This window comes from Sciurus vulgaris (assembly GCF_902686455.1).
Source record: "Sciurus vulgaris genome assembly, chromosome: 8".
NCBI classification, from domain to species: domain Eukaryota; kingdom Metazoa; phylum Chordata; class Mammalia; order Rodentia; family Sciuridae; genus Sciurus; species Sciurus vulgaris.
This window is the reverse complement of record NC_136468.1, coordinates 50,183,494-50,208,276: the sequence shown is the minus strand read 5'-3', so window position 1 is coordinate 50,208,276 and position 24,783 is coordinate 50,183,494. Positions and strand designations below refer to the sequence as shown.

The following is a 24,783-nucleotide window of genomic DNA, read 5'->3' as shown; positions in this document are numbered from 1 at the left end:
TCATGTAAATTGCTGCACTACAGCCTGCCTATGTATGGAAGTGAGTATGGCACAAGGAGTAGCAAGGCAGTGTGGGAAAGCTGAGGTAGTGCAGATAGAAGAAGGGGCTTCAATTAGAGTATCAGTGAAGGCTTGCTTAGCCAGACACTAAAACAGAGTGACAAAGATAGTTGCTAGGGCTGAAATTCCAGAAGCCTAAGTAAACTTGGTAAATTACACTCATATTAGAGTAATAGAACAATATCAATTTAGTGTTTGGTAAAAGTAATTACCCTTCATGACTAGATGAACGAAATGTGGTGTAGCTATAGAAAAGAACTTTGTTTGGAAGTTAAAAAAAAAAAAAAAAGGAATAAAATACAGATATACAATACAACATGGGTAAATCTTGAAAACATACAAAGTGAAAGAAGCCATTTACAAAAGGCCACATATTGTGTGATTTCATTTGTATGAAATGTATCCTCCTCAGGTAACTGTAAACAGCTTACAAATGAGGAAACTGTAGTGCTACTTTAGTAACCTGGGTAAACTAGCTGGGTGGATGACTGAGCAGCATTAAGCTTGCATTTTGGGCTTGTTTTCTTTCTTTTTTTAAAAAATACTTTTATTTTATTTATTTATGTGGTGCTGAGGATCGAACCCAATGCCTCATGCATGCGAGGCAAGTGCTCTACCACTGAGCTACAACCCCAGCCCCAAGAAGGCTTGTTTTCTAAGTATTTTTTTTTTTCCTACTAACTGTCTTGGTTTACTGTTTCCAAAGTTGAGACCTGTTGGCCTAACTACTTATTGTGTTCATTTACCTATGGGGTAGGGCTGGCTGCAGACAACGTGAGCGCATTGAGTCCTCAGGAGTAAGAAGCACTAGAATGATGTATGTGAACTAGTAATTATTCAATTCACTAATTTTTTTTACTCTCAGATTTTTCTGATGGCAACTCTGGAAAAAGAAAAATAAAGTAGCCTTAAGAAAGGAATTAGATGAAAATTGCTGTATTTATTTATTTTTAATGGATTTTCCTGAGCAGAGGTGAGATTCCCAATATTGTTGGTATAGAGATGGCTTGCAATAGGATGGAATGGAATGTGAGGCTACTATAAAAGTTTTTCTGGGGCTGGGGACATAGCTCAGTCAGTAGAGTGCTTGCCTTGCAAGCACAAGGCCCTGGGTTTGATCCTCAGCACCGCAAAAAAAAAAAAAAAAAAAAAAAAAAAAAAAATTTTTCTGTAGATAGAACATAAATTTACCTCTGTTTTGGGTAAAGCACTTTTTTAGAATTTTAAAAATTTGTTCTTTTTAGATACACATGACAGTAGAGTGTATTTTGACATATTGTACATACATGGAGTACAACTTCTCATTCTTGTGGTTGTAATTGATGTAGAGTTACACTGGTCCTGTATTTATAAGAACCCAGGAGAGATGTGTCCGATTGATTCTACTGTCTTCCCTATTCCCATCCCACTTCCCTTCTTGTCATTCTCCTTTGTCTAATCCAATGAACTTCTATTCTTTGGGGTAAGCAATTTAATGAGCTCTTTGATTCTTTAATAAGAGTAAAGCAAAGACTGCTTTGAAATGGGAGTTGAATATCTGCATAATACTGTAAAACCTTCTTATTGGGTTAAGGTGAAATCTCTGCATATTATATTTCTTTTCAGGAAAAAATGTAATTATTATTTCAGGGAACCTAGAGGGTTTGCAACCTAAACTTTGAGTCATGGATATATGTTCAAGTCTTGTCTCATCTGTGAGAACTGAGCAAGGACCACTCTACCACATGGCTGTTGAAATGGCTGAGGAGAGAGAGGCACTGAGAAACCTGGTGGAGGGCCAGACATGTGAACTCTAACGGTTATGACTCACATGAACTTTTTTTTTCTCATTTTATTATAACTTTCCCCCTCTATATTGATCCTTTAACTGTATTTTATTAAATACTGTAGCTTGGTCTTCTAGACTTTTCCTGCAATTCTCTTCTTGGAGTAAGTGACTCTCTTTGCCTTCTAATGGACTTGAATCCAATAGGCAGAAAAGTTCTTTGTATTTCCTGAAACAGCGAAAGACTTTCTTGCTTAGTATAAATTCTGCTATTTCTTTTTGGGTATTCCTTGTTTTCAGGAGAACCAGGTAATCGATTAAAAAAATCCAAGTACCTTTTCAAATCTGATTGTAAATTTTGTAGGTGGGATCTGAACTTGCTCAGAGCCAAATAATATTCATTTTTTTGGATCAGGAGGAATGCTCCAGATAAAAATCAGGTCATAAGTTGTGAAGAATTAAGGGATAGGCCTGTGGCCATAGGTCTATGAATACTTGGGCACTGCAGCCACATGGGAGGATCTGTTACCAGATGCACAGGTGGAAAGAGAGAAAGAGTTGTCTGGAACAAGGTTAGCAGCAGATTTGTTTCCAGAAACAGGGATGTGTTTGTGGACCCTGTGAGCATTTATTCCCCAGATTCATAGAAATATTGATGACAAGAGCCCAGAGGGCTGGGGATACAGCTCAGTTTATAGAATGTTTACCTCACATGCACAAGTGCACAAGATCCTGGGTTCAATCCCCAGCACACACACACACACACACACACACACACACACGAACAAAAGAAAAAGAAAAAGAACCGTGATAGGGCATAGACTCCTTGATGACAAGAAGAACTGTATTTGAAGTCTGGAATATTAAGTTACATTTAAGGAGATATAAAGATGTGGATAAGTAAATGTATTTGTTACTTAAATGTTCTGTTAGCTCCAGAATGCAGTTTGAGACTGTTCTGGCTGCTGTAGGTCTGAGAATGAGCTTCTGGCATGTCATTCCTGGCACTGGGAAGTGAGGAGCATGTATTGCCATGAGGAAGACCTCTAAACAGGCAGGGATTGGGGTGGCCAGGAAAGACTTCCTAGTGGAAGTGATTGTTGAACTCAATTGTGAAGGATAAGTCAAAATAACCATATGGAGAATGTCACATGAAAATAGGGAATCTTAAAGAGAGAACAGCATGCAGCCAGCACAGGTTGAGGAGTAAAGGGAATGAAATATAGTGAATGGAAAAAGTAATGGGGGACATGGGTTCTAAAAACCAGGTGGAGATAAGACTATGTTCACTGGAGACAAGAATGACCAAAGGAACAGATTCACCTCTAAATGAGGAAGGAGAATTAACTTATAGCTTGTGACTACTTTGTTATTTTACTCTCTTTCCCTCCTGAAGCTATGAGTTGGGAGAGGGCAAAGTTTGTGTGTGTGTGTGTGTGTGTGTGTGTTTTGGGAAGGAGTAACATGGAGGATGCACAACAAAATATTTACCTTCCACATGAGTTTTTACTGATACCAAAATGAGGCGAGTGGAACTCTGGGCTGGTTCTCTGGGTCTGAGGTTGATACACATGGGAGGAGTTTTCTGTTTCACATTCATCTCTGCTTTCACAGTGAGGAAATAATTCAGAAATTTCTGAAAAATGAATTTAAAACAGATTTTTATTGACCTATAAACAATTATGATCTGATCAGTGGATACCATTTGAAACTTCCTGATTAAATATGGTAGCTTGAAGAGAACATACATAAAATATTAAGTAATTGACTAGGCTGTGTATTGAGCTCTATGGTGTAAACACATCGCAAGTTCTAGAAAGGCTTATAATTCATTCAGAGAGACAAAAGCAAAATATGAGATTAGAATTAAGCCAACAATATCATGAAACTGCCATGTAATTGGGAGAGGGAACACAATCTTGGACAGATATGAATACACATATTTGAACTAATACATTTTTAAATCACTTTTATATTATATGCCATAGGGCCTTCAATGGAAAATCCTAGGTAGAAGGACACTCTTTCTATATTCCTGCCACTTCTGAGTGGACCTGAATACACAGATGTCACTGGTATTTTTATTTTTTCCTCTGTTCCATATTCTATAGAGATTAACTTGCCTTCAGCCTGACCAATCAGCTGACGCAGGAGATCTTTGACTTCTTGTTTTTCCCACACAACTCCACTGTGCCAGAGGGAATTTGTATTTTGTTCATTACTGAAGTGCTTCTCTATCTCAGCCTTGTGAACAATACTGTTGATACCCTTCCTCTTCCCCAGATAAAAAAGTGTGCTTGCCTGCTTGGACCTGCACATGCGTTTGTACTGTCCCCTGAAGGATCTAGTTAAGGAGGCAACATACTTTTCCATTTGTTTGGAATCTTGATCTAGTTCTTCAGTTTCTGGCCAGAATAGGAGGCAGGCCAAGAAATAAGGATCAGGATACTGATGACTTGGTTCTACATTTTGCAAAATTTCTCGGAGCTGTTTTTTTAGCCGGGATAGTGGTTGGATGAACTTGGAATTGGGTTTTAGGCAACTGAGAATGATGTTGGCCAAAATGAAATTTTGTTTCTCCTTCATCAGCCGTTTATTTGGGTTTTGCCGCAATAGGATGGTGTATTGATCAACTACACTTTCCATGATGGTTGCAGCCTCTTTGTGGTTTGGATTAAGATATTCCAGGAGTCCAGAAAACCTATCTGCTCTCAAAGCTTCTAGACTTTTCCTGCAATTCTCTTCCTGGAGTAAGTGACTCTCTTTGCCTTCTAATGGACTTGAATCCAATTGGCAGAAAATTTCTTTGTATTTCCTGAAACAGCGAAAGACTTTCTTGCTTAGTATGAATTCTGCCATTTCTTTTTGGGTGTTTCTTGTTTTCAGGAGAACCAGGTAATCGATAAAAAAATCCAAGCACCTTTTCAAATCTGATTGTAAATTTTGTAGGTGGGATGTGAACTTGCTCAGAGCCAAATAATATTCATTTTTTGGATCAGGAGGAATGCTCTCCTTTCCAGATAAAAAACGAGTCATAAATTTTTGGGAGAATTCATTGTCTCGGTGGAAAAAGGGAGTGAGCTGAAGAATCTGGATAGTGTAAAGACCGACTTCTATTTCACCCAAGAATCCAGCTGTATTATATATATCATACCTTCTTTGGGACTTCTGTGCTGACCAAGCTTCAGTTTCATATTCTTTACTATCAGTTTGCTGTTGGGATTCTTTGAATGCTCTTGAGGCTTTTTCAGAAGCATCTAAGAAATGTGTTAGATCATTGATAGTTATGTTTGTACAGTTTTTGTGTTCATCCAACCACCATTTGATCTCATTTTTGTAGACCTGACCAAGTGTATCTGAGATATAAGAATTTTTAGGTGCTCTCCTTTTAGCCAAATTTGCCCAGTCCAGAGCAGTGTTAAAGTTCTTCTCTTTAATGTAGAAATATCTTGCTAAGGCCTGACAAATGAATGCATTTTGTGGGAATCGAATACTTCCTGCAGTCAAGACCCTTTCAATTTCTTTATTCTGCAAAACCTCAATTAATGGGGAAAACAAAGTGTCTGTTTCATCTCCATACTCCTTGCGCTGCCTTGTAAGCAGGAGAGTTTGCACATCATGCTGAAATTTGTCTTTTCCTATTCCAGAATCATAGAATAAATTCTCATTTAATATATTCAAGGCAATTTGACATTTATCTAGGTGATAGCTCTTTTCCAGTTCCTTTAGGCAGTAAATGGCAATCAGAGGGTGAATGATACGCACCCCTGTGTATCTCCCGTAATCTGCAACTTCCGTGCTTATTAGGAGTGTAGAATAGGTTCCCATCTTGTCTTCTAGGCTTTCAGGTTTCCAGGGGGTACTAATGTATGTAATCCCCAAGAACATTTCACACTGTGACAATGAAATTGTAGAATCAGTAACGTAAGTGTTGAGTAAAGCTAGGAAGGAAACGAGTTGTGCTTCCTTGCAGTCAATGTTCTGTTCTTTGAGGATATTCCTTACTACATTTTCTACATATGCTTCATTAAAATTGCCTTTCATGATCATGAAGGAATAAAAATTTTCACAGTTCTTGTGCTGCTTTTCAATTTCCTCCAGTTTGATCTCAAAAGCTCGTTGTTCTTTGGAAGAAAGTTGGGATTTCAGGGAGATACTATTTGCTAGTTTTGCACTTTCTTCTGGATTCTTGGATCTCATGCAGTTTAAGATAATTACCAATGTCTTTTCATATCGCAAGCTCTTTTCTCCTAAAATGGAATGGATGGAATTCTGCAGAATGTAGATATTCTCCTGCTCTTCAAAATCATCCACTAAGAGAAGCACAGGAATGTAATCCTGGTGGCTGTTTGCCTTGTAAGTAATCAGTTTGCTTACTTGTTCTCCAACTTCTGCAAAATCAGTTGCTTTGTTTTTTAAAACAGCACATCTGAACTTCTTCTTTAGGTCCCAGAGAACATGCATAGCCAATGTAGTACCTCCACAGCCTGGATGGTGATAAAGGTTGATAATTTTTACAAATATCGGTTTAGGACAATCTGCACATGCTTTTATTATATATTTAAGATCTTCGTATCTGTCCCGTTTCACAAAAGCTGAAGAATAGTTTTCAGAAGAAAAATAGAAGTTCCACCAGGATACTTTGCCACCGCGATAAAAATGCTCTTCTTTTGATTTCTTAAATTCAAGGAATTTAGACTTATCTTTCTCTATGTCTGTGTCTTTACACTCATTTTCACAGAGAATTTCCAGTGCGGTTAAGGTATCCTCATCCTTTTTCTCTAGGATAACTGAGGAACCTCCACTGGCGGGCAAAAACCTTTTTGATGACTGAATCACTGATTTTAGTTTAAGGATAGTACTGTTTACCAGTTCTATATTTAAAGTGGAAATACTATGGTTTGCTAATTCATCTGAGATTGTCAATCTTGTCTGTAGTAGATCTCTCCATCGTTGATAAATCTGTGAGTTTACACAGATACACAACATATTTTCCATTCCTTTGAGAGATTGATAGAAGGCACAGAAAGTTTCCATCAAGGGATCTCCTGGACTTTCTACTGAAGAGAGTAAGAGAAATACCACCAAAAATTTCCCTCTTGTCATTATATTTTCATCTGTGAGAAATAAAATCAGTTTTCTGACTTCAGAAGCTCTATCTCTCTGCCATAAATGTGGTTCCAGAGGTTTATATGTCTCATTTTGCAGGTCTGATCTGCCATTGCAGAAGATCCAGCTGGGCTGCTCGTAAAGATTCAGACTAGAAATCTTCTCCATCACAGTAGATGTTTTTTCTTCATACTGACTTGGAAAGTGAAGATTTGCTACTCGACTTTCTTTGTAAACTTTGACTACTCCATTGATCACAGATTCAGGATCAAATTCCAACACAGCAAACCACTTGATTTCCTTTAGAAAATCTAAGTGCTTTGTTTGATTTGGGTGGCATTTATTTGTTACAAGAATATACCAGTTGTAATAGGAATTATCCAATGATTCTCGGTTTCCAATGAGAAGCTTAACCAGTTTTAATCCTTCACTCTCCTTCTTAGTTACCTTCAGTCCATGTTCTTCCTCAGCTTCTTTTCTAGATGCTACCAAGGACTTTAAATTCTGTAAAAAAATTTTGAAATCTTTATCTCGTTGCTTGTGGTTGGCCAAGATATCCCTAGTGCTGGCTCCTTCTCTAATGAATAGTGAATGATCTTGGTCTTGTTTCCATGTTTTATCTGAACCACTTTGCATCTTAATATAGAAATACTTTTCTTTACATATAGAGTGTTTGGGAATAACATCAACTTCAATGACAAATCTGTCAGATGATGTATTGTTCTGCAGGAGGACTTCCACAAACCTTGGCTCCCGAATACACTTCCTAGCTTCATTGATCTCACTTTCTTCAAAATACTTTTTGATCATTAGATTGAAATGGTTAATGAAGACATCCTTATGGGTGACTTTCACACCAGTGATTTCTCCATGGGGTTTGTCCTTGACTCCAAAATGGATAGTGCCATTGGTGCGTGAATTCATACAAGCAGACGCAAATCGGAAGACTTCATTGCTAAATTTCATTTTAATGTCCTCTTCGGTGGCTGTGTCTGTGTTGGTGAGAGCTTTGAACTCATGTATTGGGTCAATGAGATTCAATGGTCCTGTTTCAGGTTGTAGAATATAATGTTCTATGTAGCGTCTGCTGTCACAGAAGTTATCAAAAGGATATGGCATGCAAGTCAATTGTTCAGTCTTTAGTTCATTCTTTTTGTTGTCTTTAGTGTTTGCTCTTTCACTTAATGCACTTTCTTTCATACGAATGGATTCTAGATCTGTGGTATCCCTGATCTCTCTGAGATCATGATCAATACTGGATGACATTTTTTCCTCCTCCTTTTTGGTCTCTTTTGGCTTTTTTTGTTGTTCTTTTTTGGAGGGTGTTATATGATCTAATTGTCCTGAATCTTGATTGTCATTTTTAGGGCAACTATTAATCAATTTGTTATATGCACGTTTTATCAGAAGTGCTGGACCCCGTGGCAGCCCCATTTCTTTAAGATCCTTTTCAGTTAGTTCCTGCAGAACTAATCCAGTCACTTCTTCCCTGAGCAGAATTTGCCCATATTTCTCATCAATTTTAAGATATTTGGTTACCCATTTTTTAACATGCTCTTTGGTCCAGTCTTTAGTCAATTCAGGTAGAGTTTCTTGGTCATTCATATCAAGCTTTAACTTTATTCCTTGGGAAAAAATAATACAAAAAGTATTTTAGTATTACACTTTAATAATTGAAATCATATAGTCCATTATGTATATAATACCATACAGGTAGTGTATATATGTGTGTGCATATATGTATGTATGTATATGTATGTATGTAATGTGTAATATTTCCAAGGCTTACTTAAAAGTGCTTGAAACTATTTTAATAGCTTTATAGTTCCAATTTACAGTATACCCTTCTTTCCTAGGTGGTTATGAACTTGGTTATGAAATCAATAGTTGCTAAGTAGTTGACACACTCTTTTATCCTTATAATAATTTTCCCTTTTAGGCTCAATTTGGTGAAAGTTGTATTCTTGTAATTTGAAACCAGAATCCTAAGTAACACAGAATTGTATCCCGTAGCAGAATATTGCAAATAAACTTTAGAATGTGAAACTGGGTAAGTGGAGGTGTGTTGGGGGATAGGAAACCAAGCTATTCACAGCTTGGAAGCTGGCCATTTTTTTTAAAACATAGTAACAAAGCATTTGGTTAAATCATTACCTTTATCATCTTTTGGACTCAAGATGTTCATACCACCAGTTAGGACTTTCCAAGACTTGGCAGCAAAATGTTAGGATAATGGATTTTGTTGCCTAATTCTTGTGGCTCACAGAAAGTACAAGAAGAGACCTGTAGTTAAAACTGATCTAGCCTTCCTGAAACTAGGTATGAAAGACAGTAAACATTTTGAACTTTATTAAAATCATTTCACCTGAATTCTGCATATAGGAGTGAAGAAGATGAAGGTTCTGTTGAATTTCAAGGTCTAAAAATTCCAGATTCTTAAAGCAGACACTCTAAACCTTGACTAAACACTAGAATCATCTGGGGCTGCATGCCTGAGACTCTCACAAGTAGTTGAAGGAGTGAGGGTGATGTTTTCAGGCATAAGTCCTTTTGAAAACATCCCAGGGTAATTCTATTGTGCAGACAAGGTCAAGAGCAGTGATCTCAAGGTGTGGTCTCCAAATCAGCAACAGCAGCATCACTTGGCAACTGGCTAAAATGTAAATAATCAGGCCCCCAGACCTACTAAATCAGAATTAAAAAGATGAATCAATCAATTGGTTTAACTAAGGGGAAAAACAAGAAAGCAAAATATTTGAATGATAAAGAGATAAAAAGCACTGAGGATTGAATAAAACAGAAATATTAAAATAGAGAAAATGCATGCATTTAAAAAGATTTATAATTTTTGAAATTAAAGATTTCAGGAAATGTGTTTTGTTTTTTTAATCAATAGATAACTAATCACAAAGTCTAGCCAAACTGCAAATTTGACCCAATTGTATTTGGCATTTGTGGCTAAAGCTCATCTAGAAAGGGAGATGTAAGATGGCGCATTAGAGGAAGGATGCGTTCCTAGTTGGTCTGTGGCTTGGGATTCCAACAGAGGGAATACTGCTTTGTAGTTATATAGATGAAAGAGGGATTTCACTAAAATTCAATATTGGACAATTAGAGTGTGTTAGAGACTCAGAAATTTTAGTGCATTGAACTAAGAAAGAACACACCGGAGCCAAGCTGGTTGTGGCAGCAGCAGTGGCACTGGTTCACCACAGAGAGAAGAGGTAATACACAGAGAGAAACATGATGAACACATGTGGTACAGAAAAACCTGAGATGCAAAAGCAGCCTGAACTTAGCTAATCTAGAGGCAGCACTGTGAACTGATGTTTGAAAATGCTATTTCCCATCTGGCCATGGAGAGCTGAGGTGGAGCCATCTTGAAGAGGCCATGCTGCAGCTACTGCTGCTGTGGTAGCCAGGAGATTTGAGCAAACACTGTCCTGGCAAACACCTATGGGTACCTAGTATGGACCTAGCAAAACATGAGTGAAAAAGTCATAGGGAAGATTGTACCCAAGGGGATTCAAATCAGAAAAGTGAAGGGGAGCACAACTTGCTTCTTGTTTGAGCCTGGGGGCTCACATAACCAGCTAAAGTGGGCCAGGAATCTGAACAAGCACATTCAGGGACTGACCCCAGAGATGCTGAAGTGGATGAAATACCAGATAAAGAATTGAAAAGAATAATTTAAAATACATTCAGGGACTGAACCTGGGAAGGCTGTGGTCCTGGGTAGCAGCATGTGTGTAGGATTAGTGTTCCTGGCCCATGAATAGAATTCCTGGGAGACTCACAAGATCTAGACTTGCAACAGAGGTCAGGCAACTGCTGGGGCCCTAGGAGTGTGTTGTTCTAATCTTTCCAGAGCACACACCTTCCAACAAAGCCCCTAGGGCCTGATTAGACCTCAGCCCCAGCTGCTGTAACACCCTCAGAACTCTGCAGCACTTCCCACCCCAACCCAGGAATGCCTCAATCTGGTTTGTGCTGATAAAAGTTTAATTGGCGGTACTTCCCTCTCCATCCTATCTTATACTGGTGAGAAGGGAAACTGAGAGCTATTTCAACCAGCTTCACTGTTAGGCCACTGCAATTGGTGTTTTTGTAAACAACAAAAGAAGAGGAAGGTGTTAATAAACTCCAGCCTTTGGTCTCTCTATCTCTCTTTACATAGCACATGAAGAAATAGAAAGAAGCAGAGTTGGGCATAGACAGTAAACATTCATTCTTGATGACTATTTTGACCACCTCAATGGAGAGAATTCCTTCATTTTTTATTAATAATCTTTTGCTATTTTTTGTTTTAATTTGTGTGTGTGTGTGTGTGTGTGTGTGTGTGTGTGTGTGTGTATGTGTTTTGGTGTTCTTGCTGTGCTGATTTGTTTATGAACATACATAAATATGTGTTTATTTTTTATTTTTTCTCATTTTTAGCATTTTAAAATTATAGTTATTTTTCCTTGCATTATCTTTTGAGGGTTAGGGTTTTTGGTTTCTTTAGTTTTGTTTTTGTTTATTTGTTTCTTGTTTTTCTTTTTCTCTCTTCTGCTCATAGCTGAATTCTCTTGTTCTTTCTCTCTTTACTTTGTTTTTTCTATTTTTCTCCCCCTTTCTTATATCAACTGCTACATCTCTTCTGCATTCTCTCTGCTCACTTTTTAAACATGATAAACTCTCTTCCTATCACATTTTCCTTTCTCTTCACTGTATTTTTACCATCTTTCAGAACTAATTGATTTATCTAACTCCTGCCCACACTATTCATCTTGTTGCAATTATTACTGCTGTGGGAGACATAGTCAACACTGTTTCCTTTAAAGTTGGACTAGTTTATGTTATTTGTTGCTTTTTATCATGACAGTTGTTGACCCCAACATTCCTGTTTTTTGTGGTAATTAATGTTCCAGATGTCATAGTAGGAACTGGATATTTATTTTAATGCTTTATATTGTTTGCATTGGTTGTTACTATTATTTGTTTCTCCCTATCCTGTGAGGTGTTGGGGACCTATAAGTTCACAGGGTAGAGACTCTGCTACTGAACTAAACTCACCCAAAAGACAGCACACCTTGCTCCACACACAAAATGACAACATTCAACTTCAGCTATACTTTAATACAAAGTATAGAAGAGACAAAAATCCAAACCAATGACTAAGCCCCATGTAGGAATAGTTAGGTTTTTGCTACAGCAAAAACAGACAGAATTTACACAAAGATTGTTCAGACCTCTAAGGGGGTCTCAATCTAGATCACTCTAGGACACTTTGGTAAGAGAAGTTTGTGCTCTTAAAAGGCCAATACATAAGAATGAAAGAGGACTCCATTCCAACTAATGCATAAAACCCAACATAGGAATACAAGAAATATTAAAAAACAAGACAACATGACACCTTCTAATTCACCAGCAACTGACCCCAAAGATGCTGAAGTGGATGAAATACCAGATAAAGAATTCAAAAGAATGATTTAAAAGGTGCAATGAATTCCAAGAGAACACAGAACAACAACTGAATGGAATCCAGGAAGTTGTTTAGGATATGAATTAGAAATTCAGTAAGAAGATAGAGATCATGAAAAAATACCAAGCAGAAATTTAGACATGAAAGACACAATAAATCAAATAAAATATTCAGTTGAAAAATTCTCTAATAATGTAGACCATGCTGAACACAGAATCTCAGAGCTGGAAGACAAATTGGCTACCCTTGACCATTCAGACAGTATTAAAGAAAAGAAAATAAGTAACTATGATCAGAATACACAAGAACTCTGGGACAACATTAAGATATGAAATTTAAGAATAATTGGAATTGAGGCAAATTGTGAGAAGCAAGTTAATGAAATGAATAACCTTTTTTAGGGAAATAATAACAGAAAAAATTCCAAACATTGATATTAAGATGGATATACAGAGAGAGGACACACTCAGAATCCCAAATAGATAAGATCAAAAGTTATAATTAAAATGCCTAACATACAGAACAAGGATAGTATTTTAAAAGCCTCAAGAGAAAAACATCAGGTCACATTTAGAGGCAAGTCAGGCACAGTTACTTCTGATTTCTCAGCCAAGAGGGCTTGGAATGATGTGTTCCAAGCCCAAAAAGAAAATAACCAAGATTGCTTTATCCATCAAAGCTATCCTTCAAAATCAAAACCTTTCAAGAAATAAAAACCTCTTAAGCGGAAACTGAAAGAATTCATAATCATAACTACTAAGCTGTTACTATGGAAATTACTTAAAGAAAGGAGAAATAAAAGATAAACCCCACAGTTCACAAATGAACAAATCTAACTTGAAGAGTAGCTACGGAAATGAGAAACAGGACCAAAGTAAACATTACCAATAAACCAAAATGGAAGGAATTAATAAATACCTCTCTACAATTACATTGAATGTAAATAGCCTCAACTCTCCAATGAAAAGACCTAGACTGGTGGAATGGATTAAAAAATGACACCTAACTATATGTTGTTTGTAAGAGACTCACTTTACAGGTAAAGACAGACACAGGCTGAAAGAGAGGATGGAAAAGGAACCCCCAACAAGCAGGAGTAGCTATTCTTATACCCAATGAAGCAAACTTTAAGTCAAAACTAATCAGAAGAGACAAAGAAAGTCATTTCATACTGGTAAAGGGAATAATCCAACAAGAAGATATAGCAATAACAAATATTTATGCCCCAGACATGGGTGCAACTAGTTACAAAAAAGAGACACTACTCAAATTAAAGACCCAATACAACCCAGTACACTAATACTGGATGATTTCAACATACCTTTCTCACCATTAGATAGGTCATCCAGAGACATAAACTCAGTAAAGACTCTTTGGATCTGAAAAACATAAAAAATATATATATAAATCAAATGGATTTAACAGACATCTACAGAACATTTCATCCAACAACAGTTGAATACACTTTCTTCTCAGTGGTTCATGGAACATCCTCCAAAATAGACCATATTCTAGGACACAAGGCAACCCTTAGCAAATACAACCAAATTGACATAATTCCTTGCATATTATCAAATAACAATGGAACAAAATAAGAAATAAACACCAAAAACCCTACAGAAACTACATAAACATATGGAGATTGAATAATACATTCTGAATGATGAATGGGCAATAGAAAAAATCAGGGGAGACATTTAAAAATTCTTAGACTCAGATGAGTATTGTGATACAACTTTCCAGATTGTCTGAGGCATTTTGAAGGCAGTTATAAGAGGAAAGTTTATAGCTATACATACCTATATAAGAAAATCAGAAAGATTCCAAATAAACAACCTAATGATGCATTTCAAGGTCCCTGAAAAAGAACAGATCAATTCTAAAACCAGTAAAAGGAAGGAAATACTAAGATCAGAGCCAACATCAATAAAATTTAGAATTAAAAAAAATACAAAGGATCAATGAAATGAAGAGTTAGTTCTCTGAAAAGATAAACAGGATTTATAATCCCTTGACCAAACTAAAAAAGAAAGAGAAAACCCAAATTAATAAAATTAGAAAGAAAAAGGAGAAATATACATACATCACAGAAATCCAATGGATCATTAGAGACTATTTTCAAAACTTATGCTTCAATAAGTTGGAAAACCTAGCAGAAATGGATATATTTCTGGATGCATATGATATGCCCAAACTGAATCAAGAGGACATAGAAAATCTAAACAGACCAATAGCTAGTAATGAGATAGAAGCAGTAATAAAAAGCCTTACAACAAGGAAAAGTTCAGGACCAGATGGACTCTCTGTTGAACTCTACCAGACCTTTAAAGAACTTATGTCATTGTTCTTTAAATTATTTCATGAAATAGAAAGGGATGGAGCACTTCCAAATTCACTCAATGAAGCCAGTATCAAACTCATACCAAACCAGAAAAGGACACACCAAGGAAAGAAAACCATGGACCAATAACCTTGATAAACTTAGATGTAAAAATCCTTAATAAAATATTAGTGAATCATATTCAACAACATATTAAGAAGTTGATTTTATCCCAGAAATATAAGGATGGTTTAAAAATACATTGATCATTAAGTACAATTCATCACATAAATAGAATGAAGGACAAAAATCACTTAGTACTCTCAACAGATAGAGAAAGCCTTTGACAAAATCTGGTACCCAGTCATTGTAAAAATACTGAAGAAACTAAGGATGTAAGGAACTCACATGAATATAATAAACACTATATATGAAAAACCCAAAGCCAACCTTATAGTAAATGGGGAAAAACTGGAAGCATTTCCTTTAAAATCTGAAACAAAACAAGGATGTCCACTCTCACCAATATTATTTAATATAGTGCTAGAAATTCTAGTCAGAGCAATTAGGTAAGAGAAGGAAATAAAAGGAAGAAAAATAAGAAAGGAAGAAGTCAAGTTATAACTTTTGCAGATTATACGATCCTATACTTAGAAGATCCATAAAACTCCATCAAAAGACTGGTAGAGCCAATAAACAAATTCAGAAAAGTAGCAGGTTACAAAATCAACATACAAAAATCAATATATTTCCTATATACCAAAAATGAATCTTCTGAGAAAGAAAATAGGAGAATAATCCCATTCACAATAGCCTCAAAAACAACAACAACAAAAGCAAAAACAAAAACAAAAGGAATAAATCTAACCAAGGAAGCGAAGGAACTCTACAATGGAAACTACAGAACATTGAAGAAAGAAATTGAAGAAGACACAAGAAGATGCAAAGACCTCCTATGCTCATGCACAGGCAGAATTAATATTGTTCAAATGGCCATACTACCAAAAACAATATACAAATTCAATTCAGTCCCCATAAAAATACTAATGAAACTCTTCATAGAACTAGAAAAAACAGTCCTAAAATTGTTTGGAAAAATAAAAGACTCAGAATAGACAAAGCATTTCTAAGCCAAAATAGAAATACTGAATAGGAAAGTTATGTCTGATTCATTCTACTCTACTTCATGTATATCTACAAAGAACAAATAAAAAAAGGAAATACTGGAGGCATCACAATACCTGACTTCAACTTATACTACAAATATATTGTAACAAAAACTGTATGATACTGGCATAAAAACAGCCACATAGACAATGGTATAAAATAGAAGACACAGAGACAGAACAACACCTCTATAGTCAACCGATGTTTGTCAAAAGTGTCAAAATGTACACTGAAGAAAACACAGCCTATTCAAAAAATGGTGTTAGAAAACTGGTTATCCATATGTAGAAGAATGAAACTAGACCCTTAATCTCTTACCCTGCATAGAAATCAACTCAAAGAACTTAAAGTTAAATCAGAAACTATACAACTCCTAGAAGAAAATGTAGAGTCATCACTCAGGCAGATAGGCACAGGAAATGACTCTCTCCTCTAAGGGACCCCTAATGTTCAGGAAAAAATGCCAAGAGTTGATAAATGGGATGGCATCAAAATAGAAGGCATCTGCACAACAAACGAACAATTAGGAATGTGAAGAGATAACCTACAGAGTGGGGAAAAAAATCTTTACTAGCTACACCTCTGACAGATAATTATTATCTAACATATATAAAGAATTTAAAAAAACTTAAAATCTTAAAACCAAATAACCCAATTAATAAAAGGGCAAATGAATTAAACAGATACTTCTCAAAAGAAGAAATATAAATGACCAACAAGTATATTAAAAACATTCAATCTGAATAGCTATCAGGGAAACGCAAATCAAAAGTACACTGAGATTTCATCTTATATCAATCAGAATGGCCATTATCAAGAATACAAACAATAATGAATGCTGGAGAGGATGTAGCAAAAAAGAAAAACTTTTATACTGTTAGTGGGATTATAGATTAGTACAACCACTATGGAAATCAGTATGAAGGTTTCTCAAAAGACTAGGCATGGAACCAACATATGACCCAGCTGTACCACTGCTTGTTATTTAACCTAAAGAATCAAAGTCATCATACTGTAGTAATATATTCATCTACATGTTTATAGCAGTACAATTTACAATAGCCAAACTATGCAACTAACCTAGGTGTCCATTAACAAGTGAATGAATAAGGAAAAAATGTGGTATATATACACAAAGGAGTTTATTCTGCCATAAAAAGTGAAATTATGTAATTTTCAGGAAAATGAATGGAACTTGAGACCTTTTGTTAAGTGAAACCAGCCAAAGTCAGAAGATTGAGGGTTGCTTGTTTTCTCTCATATGTGGAAAATAGAGAGAAAAAGGGAAACGACAGATGGGGGATGATCACATGAAAAGTAAAGGGAGATTAGTAGAATAGAGGAAGGGGACCAGAGGGTGAGAGGAGTAGAGGGAGGGGTAAGTGCTAAAGAGAGATATCAGCCCAATTATATTGTTATATTGTGTGCATGTACTAATATGTAACAACAAGCCCCATCATTATGTACAATGATGATGCACCAATAAAAAATAAAAAGAAAACAATTCATCTTGAGGGTCTCCATGAAGTCAAACATAGAGAACAGATGATCGAGCTGGGCTTCAGTCAGAAGCCGTGTGACTGGTCAGAGCAGAAACTCATGCTGTCTTTTTATGGTGGGAATACTGCATTCCACCCTAGTGATTTGCCCAGTCTGTAGACATACAAACACCATGTACAGCTGCTTCCACTTGTCTTGATAAAACTTTTCCTGGTTGTTTTAGCATCTTGAATTCTCTTTATTACTTCTGGCTTCACTTTGCAGGTCATGATTAGTCCTGAGCCAATTAGCAGGACTGAGAAACTGGCATAAGGAACACTATAAACATACGTCAGATGATCACTTCTATTCATTTGTAAACGCAGAAGTAGTTTTAGAAGTTTCACCAGAATTATCACATATATTGTAATCAGAGATAAATATTGTTTTACCTTAAATTGTCTCCTTTTTCATTCATTCAACAAATATTTAGTAAATTCTTTCATAATTCTCTAGTTCATTGGAAAGGATTTTAAAATATAAAATGTCATATATGAACACTCAAAAAAGTTTATAATTACATTGTGATAAGTGTTTTGTGTAAGACACAAGAAGAGGCATAGTAAGGAGCAGTTGGTATCAGTAGGAGGTAAGTGGGAATGAAGGGCATGTGAGGTTAAGGGGGGAGCTTGGAGTAAGCGGGGATAGATAGTCAAGGAAATGAGGAATTGTCCATCTGGTGGGCCATCCAAAGGCCTAAGGTCTAGTAAGGTCTAAGGAACTTAGTATGTATGTGCCAGTACCGGGCAGTACTGGCCCATTGTGAAGTTCTCTGAGTGGAGGAAGACAGACCAGTAGCTGAATCTCCAAGCCTACCCCACTATCTTTTTGACTTCATGGTTTCCACTCATGCCACTCCAGCTACCCAGTTGCCATGCAGGTGCTCAGATATGCCAGCCATGCTGGTTCTCCAGGTCTTTATAATAGCTGCTCCCTCTGGAATGCTTTATCTCGATGCCTACACAGCTCACATCCTCACTTTCTTCACCCCTTTACTCAAATCTGGTAAGGTCTTTGTTAGATTCCTGTCTTCAAATTTCATGTTAAACAAGAGTCCTCTTCCTCCAGCACTTTTCTTCATTCTTCTCTGCTTCAGTTTTCCTTTTTAGGATTTACATACTATATAGTTTATAGTCTTTCTCATTCTGTCTCAGCAACTAGAGTATAACCTGTATGAGAACAGACATTTTTTTTTGCCTCTCATTGATTGATGAAGCCCTGGGTCCTGACATAAAATCTTTAGTACTCAATGAGCATTTGTTGAAGGAAAAAAAAAAAATAAGATTTTTTTGAGTGTAAAACAATTGAAACGACTTTTTGGAAATCCATTGTTGGCAGTGCCTATGGAGCAAAGAACTTAAAAATTTCTTCATTTGTCATCCATGAAACTGGAACCAACTGAAACTTCCAAGTCAACTGATTATTATGACTAAGAAAGGAGTCAATTTTTTAAAAAAACAAAAGTCAGTAAACAGGGCTGGGGAGATAGCTCAGTTGGTAGAGTGCTGGCCTTGCAAGCACAAGGCCCTGGGTTCAATCCCCAGCACTGCAAACAAAACAAAACAAAACAAAAAAAACCTTCATCTAAAGTCCTCCATGAACCCCAGTTTCCTTATCAGCTTTTGCTGCCTTATTTACAGTTCCTGAATGAGCACTCTCACCAGGGGTCGTCCCTGTGGGAAGTCAGCTCCTACTCAGGTCCACAATCCTCAAATGAGATGACTGGCATCTGTCCTCACCAAATCTGCTACCTTTTTATCTTGACTATATGTCAAAGAGTCCCTCATTGTTCAAAGATGAAGCTCCCTTTCTAGCAGCACACATGTACACATTTCTCAACCACCTCTATGGTGGTAGTTGAGAAGATACATAATAATTTGTAGCTACTATACATCTGATACCTCTTTCACATGACTTTTGACCTCTGACAATTATAAGAGCATTTGATATGTCCTATGATTCATAGTAGACTGGAGCTACGTATTTAATTCATAGCTCACAATGATATGGGCAAAAAGGTTTCGATAATGCTTTGACATAATTCCTTGGCTCTTTCTATGTCTTCAACCTTAAATCCTGGACTAATTGGCATTTTTCTAAACACGAAGGACCTTGATGTTTAGCAGGAAGCTACATAGTATATATAAAAGGGAAGGAATTGTGATCAATAAAGGAAAGGAAGCTTTCCTCTTAGGCAGATTACTTTCTCATCCATAATAGAGGGAAAGTGGATGAGAACAAGTGTTGTCTTGGTTGTTGAGTTTTTGTTCAGTCTCTTCAAAAGAAATGGACATTAGGGGCTGGGGTTGTGGCTCAGTGGTAGAGCACTTGCCTAGCATGTGTGAGGCACTGGGTTTGATCATCAGCACCACATATAAATAAATCAAATAAAGGTATGTGCCCACCTACCAAAAAAATAAAAAAATAAAAATAAAAGAAATGCACATGAAATCCTTCTGTCTGGTGTGATTACAGGTGTAGCTGGCTGGAACTCTGGGGAAGTCCTCCACTTTCTCCTCAGGAAAATAGAATAATTTTGAAACCCAGAGGTTCTCCTTATTAGAATTAAATTCAGGATTTATTCCCTAAGAACTTTTATTTTCCCTCTTTGGGGGCAGAGCAGGAAGAATCAAAGCAGCATACTGTCAGAGCCAGCTCTGTTACCAAGCCCAATCTCCCAGAGCCAGCAGGTATCCCTTCCTTTAGACTGGCTCAGCTCCGTAGGCCCCACACTGTTCTGATGCTTGGCCAGACGGAAACCACAAAGCAAGTTGGTTATTTTCCTGTACTGCACATTATAATGATGTATTTCTTCACATGGTCCCTGTATAAGCTAGTTGGGAAGGAAAGTCTTAAATAAAATAACAAACTTTGGAGGGTTTTCTTCTTAAATAGATATGAACTTTTGATATCAACTTAAATTTTATTGGTCAGAGTTCATGGTTGCCTAGCATTTTGTACATGGTTTGGTATGTTTGGAATCCCGATCTTCTGATCTACATTCTACCCAGTTCTTCCATCCTCATTCCTTTTGAAATCATTTCATCAGAAATACTTACATGCATTTGAAAGAATATTCATTTCTAAAGATTTCCTTAAATTTTTAGAATTAGTTTTTAAAGACAGCTTTTATTTATTTATTTATTTATTTATTTATTTATTTATTTTTTGCGGTGCTGGGGATTGAACCCAGGGCCTTATGCTTGCAAGGCAAGCATTCTACCAACTGAGCTATATCCCCAGCCCTAAAGACCTTTTAATGAGAGTTGCTTAAATAAACTTATAATGATTAGAAACTTACCAGGGTTTATCTGAAAACTTTTATTTTTTATGTCAGAAACTTGAAATACATCTTCCTGAGCCTCTTTGATCTAGAACGCTTTAGTGAGTTGCATTTTCTAGAGAATTTGCAGGAGACTCTGGTTCTGTAAATCAATGAGAAAGCAGAATGTAGGTAGAATACAGTTGATTCTTGTTCAGTTTGCCTAAGAATATATTTGTTGAGAATCTACCACATCAAAAAACAAAACAAAACAAAACAAAACTCATACCACCGCAAATTAAAATGCAGGTGAATGAACTTCTGCTTAAGAAGTGTTTATTATACAGACTTTCCCCCTAACTTTCTATTCTGAATACTTCCAGACAAAGAAAACCTGGGATGATAGTGGGGAAAAAACGTCATTCCCTGGATGACACCTTTTCCTATGCTTTAACACTTTTAATAAAACAAATAAACATTCAAAAACATGTTGCAGGCGTTCCTTTTCTTTTTTCCTACATTCCACATTGTGTATGGAACAAATCCTAGGCTGGTCCCCTCATATCCAGCATCTGACCACCTGCTTCCCACCTGGTCCAAGTCCCCATCCTCTCTCTCATGTTTTTCTCTTGCTGTTATTGGTTCCTTTTGGACCTCTCAAAATAGCACCTGGAGTGACCCTGTTAAAATGTACAATGTCATACCAGTACTCTGTTCAATCCCTCCAGAAGCTGTCCCTTTGACTCAGAGTGAAAGTCAAGTCCATTATTCTTTTAAAAATCATTTTTAGATGTTGATAGACTTTTATTGTATTCATTTACTTATATGTGGTGCTGAGCATTGAACCCAGTGGTTCACACATGCTAGGCAAGCATTCTACCACTGAGTCTCAGCCCCCAAGTCCATTACTATGGACTTCAGGGTCCCAAGTGAGCTGGCGCCCTGCTGCCCCTCTGACTACGTCTTCCTTTCATTTCTCTCTCTCAGTCTGGTCTAGCCCCTCACCTCCTTGTGGCTCTTATTACAGGTAGTACCTGCTCCTTTTCGGGCTGCTGCCTCCCCAACTCTCCCTGGACTATCCTTGGATACCTGGAAGGCTCACCCCTTTACTTCCTTCAGGTCTATTATCAAATGTCACCTTCTCGATGAGGTACTGCTTGATCAGCCCACTGAAAACATTTTTCCCTCGCCCAGAACTCTCTACCCGTCTCTGGCTTTATTTTTTATTTTCTGAAGATTTATCACAATCAGTAGTCCATATATTTTTATCTTGTTTATTTTCCGTAACACCCATTATTTTGTGCACTCTTGGGGACAAGGGACTGTGTACCTTTTGGTCACACTTTTACAATGCCTAACAAACACCAGCTTCTAAATAAAAATTAGCTGAATGAATAACATATTTTCTTAGAGTAGTTTCAAATAATGATTTTTTGAAAACCCTCAAGCTAGCAATGTGTAGGTCAGCAGACTTTCCTCATTTTGTTAGGGTAATTATTATTTCACTTGGCTGGAATCCCGGACAGGAATCCAGGGAAATCTCTTCACTGTGCCACTCATTGGGCCAGAACTAACTCCAGATTCTATCATCTAGTCACAAAAATGAAAAGGAAGTTTTATCAAAAGGAAAGGAAAATGAATAAATGTGTTATCTCCTAAAGTTCTTATAGGCACCCGGTTTCATAATACACCTTCTCGACTTTCTGTTGCATCCTTTACAGTCCTGGAACAAGGCCATTGCTCATGTAGGGTGTTCCCCAGAGGAGGTCCCTTCTACTCTGGATCCTCAGCATCTGAGTTTCAGAGTCTTTACTGTTGTCACCTGCTGCCTTTGCTCTGGAAGCTGAAGTCCTGGTGAGGGCCTTTGCTTTTCCCACGAACTCACCCTGTAAGGCCTCAAGCAGCACCTTTATTCAGAGTCCTTTTTCAGCAGTTTAACCATCCACCCGCTCTCTGGTTATCCGAAAGACTGAAAGGACAGAATCCAGATTTTCTCATTTACTTTAACCAGTAACTATAGCAATTCCAATAGGACCCAACATTCTAGAAAAGAAGCAGCATATCAGGAACTTCCCTCTGTGGGCCCTCCCTCTTTTACAGCTCTCTGGCCTCTACAGAGGCTGTGACTCATTCTGTGTCTGTCTAGCATGGAGAGTGCAGCAAAATGAACCTGGTGTCACCAATCAGGACACAGCTTTCTCTCAGTTACTTTTGTTCTGATTCTGTCCACAGAGACCAAGGATATAGAAATACTTTTTTCAGATAGGGACTCTGATGTGCAGATCCCAAATCTAAAGTCTTTTCTTACGTTAAATGGAAAAAATTGACAACACCTCGTCTCAATATGAAATACTATACTCTTCAATAATACTCTTGGACCTCTTATTATGCCCAAAGTTTCTCAACCCTGCCTCTTCTGGGTGATAGCAGTTATGAACATATGATGATTTGAACCTATGGCAGTCATTAAATTTTTTAAAGTAGTTTGCACTTAACAATTTAAAAAGCCTCTGCACATATAATGTTGGAATTAAGATCAAAACTATCATGGTTGGTGTGAACAAATTTTTGAGAATGCCTTGACATAACTCTTTGGCCATCATATTCCTGTTTTGGAACAATTGTGACCACATATTTTCTTCTAAGTACTGTTACTTCTGGATAAAGCAACTGCTGGATGCCATTCTCAGTGGAACTACTCCAGCTTTCATTTTGACATGAAGTGAGAAGTACCAAGTCAGCAGAGCTCTTAGGGACAAGTATGAGTGCCTGCCCCTATCTCAGGGGGTTCTTAGCAGTACCCCACATATCCATGCCCACAGAATTTATTGTGCTCCGCAGGATCCTTAGAGCTGTAGGTGGGGAAAAGACACCTCTGAGTCCTGGTTGCAGCCCATGAGAGCTACACACACCCTTTTCCAATGGGATGACTAATTGAAACCACACACAAGCAAGTTAGTTTCAATTTCCTGAAGGCCAATTTTTTTTTTTTTTTTTTTTTTTAGTTTTAAATCAGATTGCTGTACAAAATGAATATGAATGGAGGTTTTAAAATACAAGAATATCTAGTCTCTAGAGAGCATTATCTCTGGTGAAGTATAACACTTTTAATAAGACCTTACATTATGAAAGACAGGATTTTGCATAATTACACAGGACTGCAAGTTCTGTTACAACCCTTTACTCTTAAATTCCTGACCCACTTTGACTGCTTCTCTGTACTCTCTTCCACTGTCCACCTTCCATGCCCAGAAACCCTTTCACTAGCCTGATTGGTATTCATCACCCTGATTACATTTAAAAGTACATTTCTTTTTAGAAAGACATTTATAAGAGTATCAGTTAAATATACTGTTATGTATCCAATACAATGATATTTCTAATTAACATTTTCACAAGTACTGGTTTGTGTACAAACATGTATTTATATAAAAAGTACAGCTGGCATTTTAAGAAATAGCTGTCCCCTCGTAGGCATAAAAAATAAAGGTTTGAAGATTCAGGAACTTACCAGAGTTTTCCAGAAAACTTCTTTTTATATCAGAAACTTGAACACAGTCATTTTAACGTTTGATTTCCTGCTTCTTTTCGCTGGCTAAGAAACATATGATTTGAAGGAGGCTAGTTTTTTAAAAAATGAAGCCATTGAGTTGTGAAGCTGTCTGGCCTGCCAGGGCTCTGACTCTTTCTGAGGGTGTGGTTGGATTCCTGTACAGAAACAGAATGAGGAAGTGGAAATGCAGTGAGTTTCAGTTTTGCTTTCTAGCAAATTAACTTGGTTTTGGACGAATGTAAAACACTTAAAAAGTAACATCACAGAACATTATTCATAAATGTATACTATGGCTTAGAAAATGGTTTGCTAGGCAGATTTTTAAGTCACAAGAGCTAAAAAGCCAGTAGAGGGGTTACTGACAATACAAAGAGAACAGAACTATCCGGAAGAACATTAAAATCTTGGTGTGATCTAAGTACCTCTTACGGGGTGAATTCTTTTCCCCAAATCCAAATGTTAAAATCCCGAGCCTCAGAATATGACTACATTTGGAGGGAGGGACTTTAAGGAAGTAATTAAGTTAAAATGAGGTCTCTAGGAA

General features: G+C 37.0%; 1 protein-coding gene across 5 annotated transcripts; it reads right to left on the bottom strand.

The window, feature by feature from the left end:
- Positions 1-3,451: 3,451 nt before the first annotated feature.
- Positions 3,452-24,377, bottom strand: SAMD9L (sterile alpha motif domain containing 9 like). Of its 5 annotated transcripts, XM_079152065.1 has the most exons (5): positions 24,198-24,377; positions 22,509-22,655; positions 20,726-20,849; positions 13,720-13,777; positions 3,453-8,559 (listed from the first exon to the last, which is right to left on the bottom strand). In XM_079152065.1, the coding sequence occupies exons 4-5, from the start codon at positions 13,751-13,753 to the stop codon at positions 3,785-3,787; spliced, it is 4,809 nt and encodes a 1,602-aa protein (XP_079008191.1). In that variant the 5' UTR covers positions 13,754-13,777; positions 20,726-20,849; positions 22,509-22,655; positions 24,198-24,377; the 3' UTR covers positions 3,453-3,784. The 5 variants fall into 5 exon arrangements, with proteins under 5 accessions (XP_079008195.1, XP_079008191.1, XP_079008194.1 ...); XM_079152069.1 differs by lacking the exon at positions 13,720-13,777 and having other exon boundaries at positions 3,452-8,559; XM_079152068.1 differs by lacking the exon at positions 22,509-22,655 and having other exon boundaries at positions 20,726-20,932.
- Between the last annotated feature and the right edge of the window lie 406 nt (positions 24,378-24,783).

Bases quoted from the DNA above. Each gene is read 5' to 3' on its own strand.
- SAMD9L (XM_079152065.1), bottom strand. From the start codon at position 13,753: ATGTCTCTGGATGACCTATCTAATGGTGAGAAAG. The intron at 8,560-13,719 runs GTATGTTGAAAT...TTTTTTCCCAAG, and splicing joins CCTATCTAATGGTGAGAAAG to GAATAAAGTTAAAGCTTGAT.